This window comes from Patella vulgata, chromosome 2 (assembly GCF_932274485.2).
Source record: "Patella vulgata chromosome 2, xgPatVulg1.2, whole genome shotgun sequence".
In the NCBI taxonomy this organism is placed as follows: Eukaryota; Metazoa; Mollusca; class Gastropoda; family Patellidae; genus Patella; species Patella vulgata.
The window spans coordinates 9,892,443-9,909,804 of NC_065880.2; the positions used below are offsets into that span (position 1 = coordinate 9,892,443).

Sequence of the window (17,362 nt, forward strand, 5' to 3'; positions counted from 1 at the left end):
CAACATCACATATCTTTAAATATTTACATTTAAATATTTCTTCCTCTGTAAAATCTCTGTCGATGGAAAACAAAATATTGTGATTAAAGATTCAGAAGAAAACAAACTGACTTTTGTAGATAGATTACAGTAGAGAGAGAGAGAGAGAGAGAGAGAGAGAGAGAGAGAGAGGTTAACACACGACACAAACTACATCATTACGTCACTAACATGGTTCAATTTCATTTCAATAATCCGCTTGAGTGTAGGGGTCTTTAGCAGTCATTGAGAAAATCCACCGAGGAATCAATGACAGGCTTTATGATACAGCGCACACCCGCTCACCATTCGGTCATCCAACCCCCCAGATTAAAGAAGAGAGAGAGAAATGGGGTTTAACATCCACTCCACGCAAACCAGGTCATTTTGAGACTAACATATGGTTCAATTATAATTCAATAATTCAAAATGCGTCATTAGAAGTGGGAAGTAACTGTGGCAGTTGGGTAGGTGTCTTTACGCCTTGTCATGTACAACGCCACTTACATGTATCTCAATGACCAATCTGATTAGTTCAAAATTACGTTTTACTTATCTTTACTATACTAGGATCGGGAAGAGTTGTTATATTACAGGCATTATGGTTGAAGTGAGGGTATTTAGCCTGTTTACCCTGCTGAATAGTTTAATGATATAAAGTGTGTGTGTTGGACAATTAGTCCCCTGAGCCCCTTCCACCCAGGTAGAAATTTAGCTGCGTAAGTTTTAAAATTAATTACCTGATAGTCAGTTCATGTTCTTCCTCCATCGTGAAATATTTTCTCGTAAATAATTGTTTCTCGTGATTTGACATGTTTAATATTTTACTGACTGTCAGAACACAATACCTGTAAATATAACAGTAAATATAATCCTACTGACAGAACAAAATAGCAGCAAATATAGCATTAAAAACAATTTTAACACACTCAATTTATATGAAAAACAATCACTGGTTTGACGCATGTTCTCCTTATCGTTATTCTCGTCTTCATTGGTAGAAATTTTCCGGACAGTGTTGCTACGGCCTACTTTTATATCCAATTCCAACTGCCAAGGGATCTTTCATGTGCATGGCAATGTGTACACGGGACCTGTTTTCCATCCCATCCAAACAACTATACATAGTTATTGTAATTTAATGCACTCAATATTTCTAACCCTGCTTTTCTACATCACTATAACATCCAGTGAAGTACCACTCAATATTTTAAATTGTCAACCTTCAGGGGACTATTGATCATTTGTGCAGCCATTGTTCTAAGGGTTTTTCGTATATCAGTGTAATCACTAGCATCAACATCCACATATCAATTATTTTGGTCATAACACCAATCAAATCTCATCTTCGTGGGATGTTGTCATTATCAAAACCTCATCAAATCGTTGTAAATACTCCACAACAATCTATTCTTTTATCATTTGTATTTATTTCAGTGAAAGGGGTCGTTGATAACATTTCATCAATTTTCATTTTCTTGCAACGTTTGTATTATTAAAACCCACTAATCATTGTGTATACTCCACAACAACTTATCCATTATTCAATTAGTCAATTTTTTAGGTTAATTGGTATTATTACTTATTAGCGTACAATTAAATCAGATTACCATTAGGTACGCGTAATTAAGTTACATCCCTGGTTTGTCAGCATTAACTAAGCATTGTTGTGTACATGTATATATTGTCCTGTCATATTTTCATTTTTCGTCATAGCTTGATAATGACTAGAGAAGCCTAGTCGAAACGTCGCTCAGTAAAAAGCAGTAATTGTATTCCATAGAATTGTGACCTGTATATACATAGTTCGTTGCCAGGCTCTTGGTCCTGCACCAGGAACCATGCCAGAAAAACTCGAAGAACTTTCTCGGCCAAGACAGGGATCGAACACCTGTCCTCCAGGTTAGCGAGCCAACGTCTTACCCACTGAACCACAACAACTACAACAATTAAGTTCAAGTCTAACCAGAGGTCGCAGTCACGTAAAAATGTTCAGACATTTATTAACATGAAATGCTCATAGCCAACTCTCTGGGCCATTAGAGCCATAGTAGATTAGAACACCACTGCCATTTAAAGGTTTAACAATAAAGACTAAGAGAGAAAGAAATGGGGTTTAACATCCACTCGATACAACCCACGTCATATCTTAATTCTTACAAAATGCATCTTTAACATAATAGCCTTACCATCTAACATCATGGTCTGCACTGGATAATTTATCTAATAGTCTATCTAGTGGAATATAGTCTTTGACATCAGGTCCTAATGCATCCACTAGGTACCATGCAGTTTGACATAAAGTTAGATCAAGCATCTGAAATTGGATAAAATCAAATGTACAATTATAATGTAATTTTATGAGTACAGTATCTGAAAACCAACGACATGCTGTTGCTTAGTGGAATTATTTTTTTGGGTATCCACTGGGAATGTTGCTTATTACTCATTATCTTTTAATGTTTTAGCTCAAAATATTACATGTTACATTGTAAGGATGGACCTTTTTGTTTAGTGCTAAATCATAAGGCCAGCTCAATTTTTCGTCATAGGTCACGAGATGTAAACAGGGCTAGCGCTAATCACAACCCTAACCCTATCCCTGGACCAAGCCCCAATGTTTACCGTAACCCTAACCTACAATCTCGCCAACAATCAAGTGCCCTAACCTTATTTACATCTCAGTGACCTTTACAAAAATTGAGCAGGCCTTAACAAAGAGATTTAGCTGGACCTTCTCGCTAAAAATTACTCTATACCTCCATGTATAGTTTACTAACAGTTTGTATACTGAGAATCAAAATACCTTATCCTTTCTGGCTTTCTTTTTTCGTGGTTCAATGGTTTCCTCATCTTCTGCTTGACTTGTAAGTGGTTTATACGCCTTCATAAAATTCAACGTCAAACTACAATTTAAATCAAATAAATTGATGAATGTATGTGGCATGTAGTACAAGTGTTGGAAGTATTGCATTTTTAGTAGGTGCGTATAAACAAAGTTACATTCAATTGTTTCCGTTTTTACTGCAATTTCAAACCAGCTATGTTTGGCGAAATACACCAGACGTCTCAATCGAATGGCAATCTCTAGAGTCTGGTTATTACAGTCTACACAGACAGTATTTATTGCGCATGCTCTCAAGTTGAGAGTATAGCGTCACCGTTTGACATGACTTATGGAATATGTCTATCTTTTCCTGGTAAGATCACACCATCAATGTTGATTTAAATTGACTAATAAATTGTGTTTTCAATGTCGAAGACTTTGGATGATACTGAGTTAGAGACTTTACTACTTTAAATCACTTAAATGTTAAGCCCAGTTTCATTTGCTTAAAAGCAATACCTACCTTTTTAGATCAGGACATATTCGGATAGCTCTACTGAGTGCTACTGTAAATCTAATAAGTTGTTTATTTTGTTTATTCCCCTCGCCGTGAATAATGGTCGACTTTATCCTTTCTGCAATGTCTAATGCCAAGGGTCGTAAATAACAACAAATACTGGCAGTGCATTGTGGTTCGAGAAATAAACTCGAGATTTCTGTAAGCAGCTGTTGTCTTTCATTAGGCTTCCATTTCTAAAAAACAACAATTTACAATTGTCTTTAAATGAAATATCTACAATAACACACATACAATAATGGGTAGCCACTATTTACCCAAATCCACCATTATTTCAACTTAAAAGATAATAATTTATATTGATATTTTATAATACACCGTTCTTTATACCAAATTGTCATTTATAATTTAAAAACATTTTTTTGTGTCAAAAGGCCCCTCTCAAAATGTGATTTCCAAGCAAGTTTGAAAGTTGTAACCAAATCCACCATTACATGTATATCAATTCATATCACAATAACTTATATATCAATATTTGAAAACAAAATATACCGTTCTTAATGCAAAATTGTCATTTTTAAATTAAAATCAAAGAACTTATGTGTCAAAAATGCCTTTCAAAATGAGATTTCCAAGCAAATTTTTAAGCTGATACGAAGGGACGTAAATCGTGTATTACACGAAATCACATTTCCAGGGGCCTTTTATTAAGACAAAAATGTTACGGTTTTAAATTAAAAATGGCAATTTGGTATGAAGAATGGTATATTATCAAATGTTGATGTATATTATTGTGGTATGAGTAGAAATAACGGTGGATTTGGGTAGAATTGGGTAAATCGTGCTACAGATAATATGAATATATAACACATCGTCATACAGCCTCCTGAAATCTGGATCGAGTCCCCAAGACCACCCAATTTAAAGTATATTAAAATAAGAGACTGATAGAGCAAGCTGCAAGGTACATGGTATGGGGTATAAATCTAATTAAATTTGCTTGAAATAAGACAGATTGATTAAAGATGGGTTCCCAGAAAAGTATTTATCGGGTGGTTATTTCCAATAAAAGTATGGCAATTTTGGTATATATGGAAAGTAGAGATATCCAATCTTACTAGAAAAATACTGGATTCCCCGAAAAACATTCATGGAGCGCATGCAGGACAAAAATGTAAGGGTTCCCCTAATCAACAGCCCGACGATTAGGAACTTCTGCACGCGTGATGTCAAAGGTCACAAGTGAACATTGAGCACTTGATTTACAAGTTGATAAAATTTATGAAGAGTTAGACGTACAATACTTTCTGAGATAAAAATGACGGAAAAAGACACGGGTTGTGGATAATCTGAGAATTTAATTAGGATTCAATATTTGTAATAAATAGTAAGCGATTAAAGACAATATCGTCTTATGTATGCAATGAATTCTCCTCTGACTCACAAGACGTGACGTAAACATGATCTTGTTTGATCGAATTTTAATAGCACTAGCAGGGCATTCCTTCGCAATTACAATGTTTGAGAAGGATTTGTCAATTGAAGCATAATTATGACAAATTAATTAGTTTGAATATGTTTTTGGTCCATATATACCATTAAATCACCCAGTTTGAGTTTGTACGCGGGAACCCATCTTTAAACGCAGCATTACAAGTTTTCTGCTTTCATCTTTTTTTTCATTTTTTAGTTATATAAGTATTATATTAAAATAAAAATAATACCTTATTTTTGAGAAAACTTGTCAACTTTGCAGCACACGTGCTGTCATTTTTACAAAGTTGATCTAAAGCTTGTGTCAGCTGCCAACGTGTGTTTAACTTCTCCATTTTTTAAAAATGTGGAATTGGTTTATGAAGTTAAACGACAAAATGATTAATTATTCTTAGATAGGATGAAACAGACAGTTAGACTGTAAGACATGCTTTCATCACAAATTTCGGATGTGTTTACTAAACCACGTGCTGTTAAAGTTTACCCACGTGGTTTCTAGTCCGCGGTAAACAGGAAGTTGTTTTTTAGTGGATATTATTGAAATTTATTTTTGTTCATTATTTCCGTTTATTTGTATTTCAAATATATGAACTCGTATAGTTCCATTTTGTTTTCATTCAATTACCACCGTAAATTTGATAAATTAGCTATAATATTCAATTTTATATTTAGTCGAGATTTATCCAGTCGCTTGAATCGGATAACTATTATCCATCCGCACCTTGACAAAAAATAAAACTTGTGTTTGTGCATTTAGAATTATAAATTATACATTTAAATTCTTTTGTCACAGAAAAGAAATATAAAATGCATTGAACATTAGATTTGGGTGTAATGATAAAAATTGTCCCTATTACAACACATGCTCACAATATACATTGGTCATAACTCCAGACTCCATAAATTTGTATGAGTGACCTGTAGATCAAAGCTAAAACAAATAGCACAATAAGCGCTGACGTCAATAATATTGAACTCATGGTCTCATGACGAAGAGCGTTGATGTAAACAAGAAGTGATCTTGAGTCACAATAAATTTGTCGTTTTATTTCGAAAGAGACCAGTTATTTGCTTCAAAATGTTCAAGAGTGGTTGTAATTATAATAAACTGAAGACAAATCTTCGGCTAACCATAAACAGATTGAAATTACTCGAAAAGAAGAAGACAGAATTGGCACTGAAGGCGAGGAAAGAAATAGCAGATTATATTTCGGGAGGGAAAGATGACAGAGCCAGAATCAGGGTGGAGCACATTGTCAGAGAGGATTATTTGGTGGAAGCCATGGAATTGTTAGAAATGTATTGTGATCTTTTATTAGCAAGATTTGGACTTATTCAGACACAAAAGTGAGGATATTTAAAAATCATTTTATAATTGACAAAATTGCGCAATAAGGAAATAATTACTTCTAAAGAAAGCAAAAGTAGAAAAATATATCCAAGCCCAAGGAACCATCGCAAATTTTCAACACTTGGGTCATCCAACCGAATAACCCATGCATAGATCTCGACCTACCTAAGACCCACTGGCCCATCTACAGATTAAGAAACGTTGACACAGTTAGATTTTGATGATTGGAGTTTAATATACTATTCAAAAAAAGTAGGGGATATTTGATTTTGGGGGCATAATACTAAAATATGCAAATGACTACGAAAAAAGTCACTATAGAACCTAACAGAAGAAACATTTCCAGTTACATGTGACGCCCAAACGCACCAATAGCTACCGCATGGAATGCAGGTGATGCTTGGGATCATCATGGGGGTCCAACCCAAGATTTGCACGACTCTGACTTTGAATGTTACAGTCATTGTGGCATTGAATTCCAGGGTGGAAACATCAGTTTAATTGTTTTAGTGACCAGAAAACAAATTTTGATATGCGTCGGCTTACCCAAAATGAAAGGTTACGTGCCCTTGGCATGCTACAGATCGGCACAACACAGGCGGTTGTGGCGCGGACGATGAATGTTTCTCAGTCTGTCATAAGCAGACTATGGTCCAGATACCGTGATACACAATCTGTACAGGACAGACCACGCTCAGGTCGACCAAGGGCGACAACTCAAGCCCAGGATCGATTTATCCGTACCTTGGCCTTGAGAAATCGTGTCATCACAGCAAATCAGATCAGCGCTCGTCTTCAAACAGACACTGGTGTGAGAGTGAGTGGCCAGACGATTTGGAATCGACTGCATAGGGGTCACCTTCGCGCCCGACGTCCTCGCGTGATCCCTTGTTTGAGAGATCATCACATTCAGGCAAGACGTCGTTGGTGTAGGGATCGTCAACACTGGGATAATCGACGCTGGAGCAATGTGATGTTTTCAGATGAGTCAAGGTTCACTGTTGATTTTTTGGACAGACGTAGGAGGGTGTGGCGTCGTCGAAACGAGCGCTTCCAAGACGTTAACGTCATCAGACATGATCGATTTGGGGGTGGTTCTGTTATGGTGTGGGGAGGCATCACTGTTGCTGGAAGAACGGCTTTACATGTTGTTGCAGGGCGTGTTACAGGACAGTACTACCGGGACAACATCTTGGCAGTCCATGTTGTGCCGTTCGCACGATGTCATGGCCGCCGTTTCATCTTCCAGGATGACAACGCAAGATGTCACAGGGCCAGAATCGTTACAGGTTACCTCCAACAACAGAACATCACCACATTACCTTGGCCAGCACTGAGTCCCGACCTCTCCCCCATCGAGCATGTCTGGGACATGCTTGGACAGAGGTTACGTCAACGTCAACAACGTCCTGCCAATGTCCAAGAACTTGCTGCTGCGTTGCAACAGGAATGGGACAATCTGGACCAAAATGACCATAGACGTCTCATTAGGAGTATGCCACGTCGGATCAATGCTTGTTTGGCAAACAGAGGAGGATTTACCCGTTACTGACTTGGTTGTGATGCTGTGGTAACTTTGCTGTTTGACCCCGGGTATCATTTTACCCTTATAATGGTCAGTCTGTGCCTTACTTAGTCTAACGATCATTTGGAATAAATCGATGAATGTGAACTTCATTTCATTTTGTCATTTGTTTCTTCGTCAGTTTCATTAGGTGACTTTAATAACACTTAAAAATCAAATATCCCATACTTTTTTTGAATAGTATACTATAAATACCGCCGCACCAGTATTCATTTGAGCGCAAGTGTTGAAATATTGCGATGGTCCGTAAGATCAGATAAGCCTTGTATATCAAGGCCTTTTGTTCTGATTCTTCATTGGTTGTCTACAAACACAATAACCATAACAAAAGGGTGTGGCTACTCTACTGGTCCTATCGGCCAAACTACATGTATATCATGGCAGGCATTCAGCTGTATATCGTCTCGAAACCAGTTCATGTATATGAATGTGATGACAACTCGAACCAGTTGATAGACCATTTAGAACAAGACAGAAGACCAATCATTAAACCATTAAACCATAAAGTCTGTCATTGAGTTAAGTGGCATGGTTTTGATTCCCTGCGTGAATGTGACAAGGAATAGTTTCTTCCCACTGCTAATGACACCGATTTATTGAAATAAAATTGAGCCATATGTTAGTCCCTGCATCATTAATCATTGATTCACACTGGTAACATAACTAAACTACTGCAGTTCCGTTAAGCCATGTACATGTAGGCCTTCCTCTATGGCAGTATATTAGATTCAAAATTCTAACATGCTATCGTCTAATTTCTAACCTCCGTTCATGTAACTTCTAACCTTAATTCATGTAACTTCTAACCTTAATTCATGTAATTATGGCGGTATATTAGATTCAAAATTCTAACATGCTATCGTCTAATTTCTAACCTCCGTTCATGTAACTTCTAACCTTAATTCATGTAATTTCTAACCTTAATTCATGTAATTTCTAACTTCAATTCGTGTAATTTCTAAATTAAGACAATGTATAATCCAACTTCTTTATTTGTTCAGTGTAAATTTTAATTCTGTTTCGTCTTATTTTTAGTCGAAAAATGTCTACTTCATTGTCACTTTACATGTTAATCATGAACGTCGAGCAAATTTAGAATTTTGATACCTCTACCTAGCAACCATCATTATGACGTCGTTTGGTGTCGCCACCGTGTGCTCAATTTGGTGATTGAGCACTGAGCGGGATCATTATGTTGCCACAAACGACTCGCTCTTCGTCAGATTGAATGGTTTGGTGGAGTGTAAAAATTGAAAACAACATCGAACGTGATATGGTTTGCAAATACTGTTTTAAATATAAGCTAAACAGCATTTGTTATTTTTTTTAAAGACAAGTGCAGGATTTGGAGAATTTTATTTTATTTTTATTTTACAGTTAAGCCAATTACTATTTATATACTGTTGATCTATAAATTATTCTGTTAATGCTCTAAAATATGTCTCTTTATACTACCCGAACGACTAGCCACTGTCCGTGTCAGACCCTCGTCTTGTATCAATAACAAGGGACGGATAACCACGCCGGAATATGGCGGTTATATCATAAAAATTTTTTTATGTCTATGGGTTATATAACATCGTCAGCTAGTATACACACTGGCAAAACTACGCTTTATAATATTTCTGACATTATTAGTTCTGTCCTTGTGATTTGCGGAGGTTGCCGTTATTGTAGGCATATACAGTGTCTAGTAGTTCGGGTCTGACGAAAACCGTTGCAGCTGTTATTCGTAATAAAAGTAGACTGTAAATTTCACTCATGGCACACCATAAGTTTGTCTTCATTAGCCTGGATGGTGTAGAAAAGTAGGACGATAAACTGCTATCTATGAATTTCGGTATTGCTTTATGCAACTTGAATAAAATATTTTTGGAAAAAAAACTACCATAAAGTTAGTCAGGTCGGTGTAATGAAGGAATCAGAAATAAAAACTCCATCGCTATCCACATGAACAGATTATCCCAGACTTTCGAAAAGGCCGTTTCATCCCTACAGTATGAGGTTTCTAAATTTATATCATTGAACCATATCAAGAAAAGGTTTATCATTTTTGTTAGAGGTAATAGAATACAGATTAAAAGTAAGTAAATATTATTGATGGCTTAACTGTCTTCAAGAAAATTGAAAAAAAAAATGCTGTTTGGCTTTTATTTGAAGTAGTATTTACCAACAATTTCACGTTCGATGTTGTTTTCAATTTCACCATCGATTCCCTGGTTGAACTTGTCAAGGAGTAGGGTCGTCTGTCCAACCTCATGGGTTTTCTCCGTTCCTCCCACTGCTAAAGACCCCTACGCGCAAGCGAATTGTTGAAATAAATTGAACCATATGTTAGTCCAGAAATGACCTAGTTTGTGCCGAGTGGTCGTTACCCCCCCTCTCTCTCTCTCCCTCTCTCTCTCTCCCTCTCTCTCTCATCACTCCACCCAATCACCAACCAGGCGAAGAGGGAGTCGTTTATATAAACATAATGGTCCCTACCAGGTGCGCAATAACCAAATGAGCACGCAGTGGCGACACCAAACGACTTCATAATGATGGTTGCTAGGCAGAAGTGTAAAAATTCTAAACGTGTAAAGAATCAATGAAGAAGACGTTTTTCGTCTAAATAATAGAAATAAGATGAAATAGAATTAAAATTTACACTGAACAAATAAAGAAGTTGGATTATACATTGTTTTAATTTAGAAATTACACGAATTGAAGTTAGAAATTACATGAATTAAGGTTAGAAATTACATGAATTAAGGTTAGAAGTTACATGAACGGAGGTTAGAAATTAGACAATAGCATGTTAGAATTTTGAATCTAATATACCGCCATATTCCTCTTGTCTCCCAGTACTGCTCCCAGCGTTGGTCAAGAAAGTTCATCAGGATTGTCCGTCATGGTTTCCCCTTGTCAGTCATGCAGGACTGTGGGGCTGACAAGGACAGCTGTCTAGTTGTGCTTGTAAAAGGTCGCTTTGTAGTTCAAGTTCGATATACATGTAAGAGTATGCCGTAGCGCTGCTGTCTGGGCAAAATTTCCCTCCTAGACCACTGTATGATGTATGCCCGTCTTCATTAGCCCAGTCAGAGCAGAACAGTAGGGCATTAAACGCCATTACATTTCATTTCAATTTTCCGCTTGTACGTGAAAGGTGTAGGGTCGCAAGTCCAAACTCGTGGGTTTTCGACTTCATCATTGTCTCAGCTTATTGTGTTTGTCAGAATTACTACAGGTCTATGATCATTTTATATTTTTTTATCCTCAGAGAATTGGACCCAGGTTTAGAGGAAGCGATAGCAAGTTTAATCTGGGCAACACCAAGACTTCAGTCCGACGTCCAGGAATTCAAACCAATCGCAGACGAATTCACAGCCAAATATGGCAAAGAGTTTGGCCAGGCCTGTCGAACAAATGCATTAAATAATGTCAACGAAAAAGTGATGCATAAAATGAGCGTCCAGGCTCCGCCAAAGACACTGATCGAGCGATACATGGTGGAGATAGCCAGAACATATAATGTACCATTCGAACCCGACATGTCAGTCATGGCACAGGATGAGATTTTTGCAGCGGAGAATATGCTGATTGATTTAGGGGATGAGAAGAAAAATAATCATGGTGGAGGGGGACCAAGTGGGGGCATGGGTGTCATGCAACCCTCCTCATGTTGTTCAGCGGGAGCTTCAGCACCACCACCATATGGATCTCCAATGGTATGAATTTCATATTTTAATTTACTACGGTTCAAGGCCTGCATTTTAGATGACTTGTTTTAAAAAATCATATGGGGTTGGGTGGCCCAAAGGTTTAACATGTATAAGTTAGATGATAAAGTCTATTATTGAGTCAAGGGGAGTGGTTTTGATTCCCTGCTTGTACGTGACAGTGATATGGGTTTCCTCCTGTTTCTTTCCACAGCTAAAGACCCCCGACATGCAAGCGAGTTATCAAAATAAAAATGAACCACATGTTTGTCCCAAAATGGCCTAGTTTGTGTCAAGTGGATGTTAAATTCAATTTCTCTGTCTCATTAAAAGAAATAGGTGAGGGTGGTAGTCGAGTGGGCTAATATGAGCGGCATGGTTCTGATCCCAAGTTTGTACATGTATGTAATAAGGAAACAGTTACGCCTCAAAATATGGATAACTCGCCTGTTCAACCTTATGGGTTTTCTCCAGGTCCTCCGGTTTCCTCACACTGCTAAAGACCCCTACGCTCAAGAAAATTATTGAAATAAAATTGAACCATATGTTAGTCCCAAAATGACCTTGTTTGTGTTGAGTGGATATTAAACCCCATTTCTCTCTCTCTCTCTCTCTTTAAATTTATTTTTGATAACTTTGTTTTGTATCATTTGTGTGGTCTGTTTGTGTGTTGTGTTGTCTTCATTCATTATCTACTAATAGAATACTAAAGTTTGAAATCCGTTTACTGGATAGTATTTTCCTCTTTCTTCCTACATTTACTAGAACTTCCATGGAATACATTTACTGTTTATTATTGAGTGATGTTCCTACTTGGCATCTTTAGTAATAAATTGTAATTGTGTAGTTCAAGTTCTATTACTAAATACCTCTCAGTATTAGACAGTGATTGTATGCTATACCCAATTGTGTAATGCTTTACCCAATTGTGTAATGCTATACCCAATTGTGTAATGCTCTACCAAAGTGTGTAATGCTCTACACAATTGTGTGATGCTATTTCCAATTGTGTAATGCTATTCCCGATTGTGTAATGTATATTCCCTGTTTAATTTCTGTTGCTCAGTAATAAATTGTATTCCATACCATCGATGCTATTTCGCCCATACATGTATATGTCGGACATGTCCTCCGATGTTTTCCAAATGTCTGACCTGGAATATGCCCAATTGGTCATCAAGATATGGTGAATAATATTCAAATTTCCAAGAATTTTGACTGTTCTGGGTATATTGCTATTACTCATCACGATTGATTTGGTAATTATGTAATCAACTGTGTCCTGCTCCATTACTAATTGTCATGGAAACCATTTACCGGGCATGTGAATTATATTATCTCTTTTCTTTGATAGAGTTATCCTCCCACAAATAAAGTACCACCACCATTACCAAACAACCCTCCAGCTACATCAGAAAATGTCTATCACACCCTCTACCAGGAGCCACAAGCTCCCAATCATGTGTATAACAACGCTGGTCAGAATCAACCGGCACAACCCCAAGCCCCTGCAGGCTTCCGACCGGACATGTTCCCAGAATTATTGAGTGATGTTCCTACTTGGCATCTTTAGTAATAAATTGTAATTGTGTAGTTCAAGTTCTATTACTAAATACCTCTCAGTATTAGACAGTGATTGTATGCTATACCCAATTGTGTAATGCTTTACCCAATTGTGTAATGCTATACCCAATTGTGTAATGCTCTACCAAAGTGTGTAATGCTCTACACAATTGTGTGATGCTATTTCCAATTGTGTAATGCTATTCCCGATTGTGTAATGTATATTCCCTGTTTAATTTCTGTTGCTCAGTAATAAATTGTATTCCATACCATCGATGCTATTTCGCCCATACATGTATATGTCGGACATGTCCTCCGATGTTTTCCAAATGTCTGACCTGGAATATGCCCAATTGGTCATCAAGATATGGTGAATAATATTCAAATTTCCAAGAATTTTGACTGTTCTGGGTATATTGCTATTACTCATCACGATTGATTTGGTAATTATGTAATCAACTGTGTCCTGCTCCATTACTAATTGTCATGGAAACCATTTACCGGGCATGTGAATTATATTATCTCTTTTCTTTGATAGAGTTATCCTCCCACAAATAAAGTACCACCACCATTACCAAACAACCCTCCAGCTACATCAGAAAATGTCTATCACACCCTCTACCAGGAGCCACAAGCTCCCAATCATGTGTATAACAACGCTGGTCAGAATCAACCGGCACAACCCCCAGCCCCTGCAGGCTTCCGACCGGACATGTTCCCAGAATTACCTGCAGTACCAAACAATACCTTACCGGACGTCGGAAATTCTGTTGGAGGTACTTCTGCTGGTGGTGATGACGTTAATTTTGATGATTTAGCGAGACGATTTGAGGCTTTGAAGAAGAAAAAGTAAACTTGATTTACGATCCATGTTGGATGAAAATAAGTAAATTTACTAAACCGCAATTTCGGTCTGTTTAAAGAGGCATTTGCCATTGGTAAAACACATGTAATAACTTTATATTTAAAGTGAATTAACTTACTACACAATCACATCAGGGCTGTACAAATCAGATTGCATGTAGAATTTGAGACAAATTGCTAAAAAAAAAATAGACTCTTTTATATCACTATAAAGGAGTTTTGTCAAATGCTCTACATAACATACATCAGTGCTTGAATTTTTGATAATTAAACATACATTATGCAAGAGCTAAATCTGTCTATTGCAGATCTTTCTTTAGGCCTGAAATGTTATCTAAATTATTAATTAGACATTAATTAACTTATCCAGGCAATAATCAACTCTCGATGGCATCAGATTTCTCCGATATTAAATAGATTAGAACTGTCAGCCATATTTTCATTTAAGCTAAAAATGGAGGAGCGAGGCTTAGCTTCGAACAACCAGTACGGTGGTTGAAATAATTGCACGCGTCTTGTCGAACCTTCAAAGGCTAATATCGTCGCTCGCAATAGAGTAATTTGAATGAAATTCTCAAATTATTCATTTTACATTATCTTTTTTCGAACTATTATAGCAAGAATGGCTAGCTCTTTATCTAAATCTTACATAATGTATCTTTAAGGGAGTCTAGTTTCATTTTTAATATGATATTATTCAAAATCAATTATAAAGTGATGATGCCTCTTTAATCAGTAATCAAGTATACAATGTATATATATTGTTTTTTATTATGTAAATACGGTATATTAAACAGTTTTGTATGTTTAATCTGTGAAATCACCCAAAATTCTGTTTGTCCAATATTGATCTAATTAAAATACAGATCTATATTTCGTTTCGTTTTTTTTTTATACTTTTGATGGCCTACACTACATGAAGTTCTTAACAGTTGTAGTGGAGGGCCGCATCAGAGGTCATACGAGCGACTTTTAACCAATCAGCATTGACGTTTCTAGTGTATTACCCACAGTTCCGTGCACCACATGCCAAAGGCTCGCAGTAACAGACCTTTTCATTGGCTAATCGATCACATCATCCAGAACACGTCAATGATAACATCTCTTCCAGATCCTAGTGTAGTAAAGACAAGTAAAGCGAAATTTTGAACTATAAAAAAACGAAACAAAATAGGATCTGTGTTTTAATCAGATTGGTCAAATATTATAACTTAATTTTTATTTTCCATTTTTACAGTAATCAGCATATTAATATTTGCTACAACTTATTATGTACGCAGTGAAAAAAAATGACAATTATTACATTTTATAATGTTTTATATGCAATGCCCCCAATCCCTCCTTGATAAATGTATAAAAATTCACTTATTATTCTGCAATCATCCCACCACCAGGTCTGGCTTTATGAGTACTCGAGAGCCATCGCCTCCCCTATGGATCCTCCCCATAAACAAATATGCTGGTGGCCGCCAGTGTTTATATGTATGTTCAATTTGGCAGTTATGACATTTGTTATCTTCTATAGGTATGCTATGTATGTGGCAAGGATTAGGGTCGCTTGTCCAGTTCCTTCCTATATTGGTAGTTCCTGATTATAAATACATCTTGTTGATTACCTCTAACCTTGTAGGTTCTCCGGTTTCCTCCCTCTACTAAATATATTGAAATAAAATTGTACTGTATGTTAGTCCCAATATGACCAAGTTTGTGTTGAGTGGACATTAAACCCCATTTTTCTCTATGTATACATCCAATGCTGTAAGGATGTATAGAACATTGTTGTATTACTGTCTAATATATTTTGTTTATTTTTTTGTTATATGTATTAACCAAGCTGTATGATAAACATCTTTTATACTCAGTATTAGTATTGTGATGTATATATTGTATTGATTGTATATTGCTATAAATACCCCTCTCAAGCACGGATATACAGAGAAGTGTTAGAACCTTCATGTTCCAAATATACTCTTCAAAAAAAGTAGGGGATATACAGAGAAGTGTTAGAACCTTCATGTTCCAAAAATACTCTTCAAAAAAAGTAGGGAATATTCAGAAACAATACAAAACTGCGGAAATGCACTGCTGATTTTATTAGAGGTAACCAGTGTATGTTAAATGCCTACATAGGAACATAAACAGTTCATATAGGCAGCTGATCACAAAGAGGTACACCATCAAAAGTGAAAATGGACGTTTTTGATTTTTGTCTTAATTGCCGCGTACAATCTGAGTGATTTAATGGTATATATGGACCAAAAACATATTCAAACTAATTAATTTGTCATAATTATGCTTCAGATCCTTCTCAACCATTGTTATTGCCAAGGAATGCCCTGCTATAAAAATTCGATCAAACCAGGTCATGTTTATGTCATGTGACTTACATGTACCTCTCTCGGAAGTCAGAGGAGAATTCATTGCATACATAAGACGATGTTGTCTTTAATCGCTTACTATTTATTACAAATATCGAATCCTAATTAAATTCTCTGATTATCCACTACCCGCGTCTTTTTCCGTCTAACTCTTCATAAAGTTTATCAACTAGTACATCAAGCGCTCAATGCAGAAATTGCTAATCGTTGGGCAGTCGATTAGGAGAACCCTTACACTTTTGTCCTGTATAAGCTCCATGAGTGTTTTCGGGGAATCCAGTATTTATCTAGTAAAATTGGATATCTCTACTTTCCATATATACCAAAATTACCATACTTTTATTGGAAATAACCACCCGATAAATACTTTTCTGGGAACCCATAGTGAGTGATTGCTGCACCAATCCTCAGACATTCAGCATTCGTCGTAGCATGCTCCTAATCAACCGTCCAATCACGATTTGGGGCAATCTGACCCACTTTTCTTGCAGTGCCACGGCCAGTTCTTGCAGTGTTGTCGGTTGACTTTGACATCGACGAACACGTCTCCCGATCAAATTAAACATAACACACTAAAGCAAAGATACGCTAAACAGTAAATCTAATGCAAGAACCGATAGGAAAGCAAACATGGATAGGATAAACCAGCAAGCGAGCGTAGCACTGGTTTACTAACCTGGAGGTCAATGGTTTGATCTCAGGTTTCCACACAATTTATTTATAATAAAGTTGATTGCTGTTCATCTTTAAAGCGAGAATTTCATATTTTTAAGTTATATTTTTAAAATGTATTAAAATAAAGCCTTAAAATAGATGGTATCTATAAACAGTCCTACCTTGTTAAAGAATAATCCTATTAATCCTATAATTCCCTATTGCCAGTTGAGAAATTGGCAAAAATATTATTTTCAATTTCAAATTCAAACATTTGCAGATAGCTATTCCATTGGGGGGGGGGGGGGGGGAATAGAAAAACAAGGGAGGTAATTGTGTTATTTCCGGTGTGAATGATTTTTAAGTGTGAGAATGATACCTATGATCATATAATAGTGAGTTGACATCCTATT

General features: G+C 36.6%; 1 protein-coding gene and 1 long non-coding RNA gene across 2 annotated transcripts; one reads left to right on the forward strand and one right to left on the reverse strand.

The window, feature by feature from the left end:
• Nucleotides 1-2,260: 2,260 nt before the first annotated feature.
• On the reverse strand, nucleotides 2,261-5,154 carry LOC130010739 (uncharacterized). The gene is made up of 4 exons (XR_008786024.1): nucleotides 5,087-5,154; nucleotides 3,369-3,598; nucleotides 2,825-2,924; nucleotides 2,261-2,335 (listed from the first exon to the last, which is right to left on the reverse strand). It is a non-coding gene; the product is annotated as an uncharacterized LOC130010739 (long non-coding RNA).
• Nucleotides 5,155-5,824: 670 nt separating this feature from the next.
• Nucleotides 5,825-13,063, forward strand: LOC126810639 (IST1 homolog). Its single transcript, XM_050535819.2, has 3 exons — nucleotides 5,825-6,203; nucleotides 11,052-11,499; nucleotides 12,845-13,063. Exons 1-3 carry the CDS (start codon nucleotides 5,935-5,937, stop codon nucleotides 13,061-13,063), a joined length of 936 nt encoding a protein of 311 aa, XP_050391776.1. The 5' UTR covers nucleotides 5,825-5,934.
• Nucleotides 13,064-17,362: the final 4,299 nt, after the last annotated feature.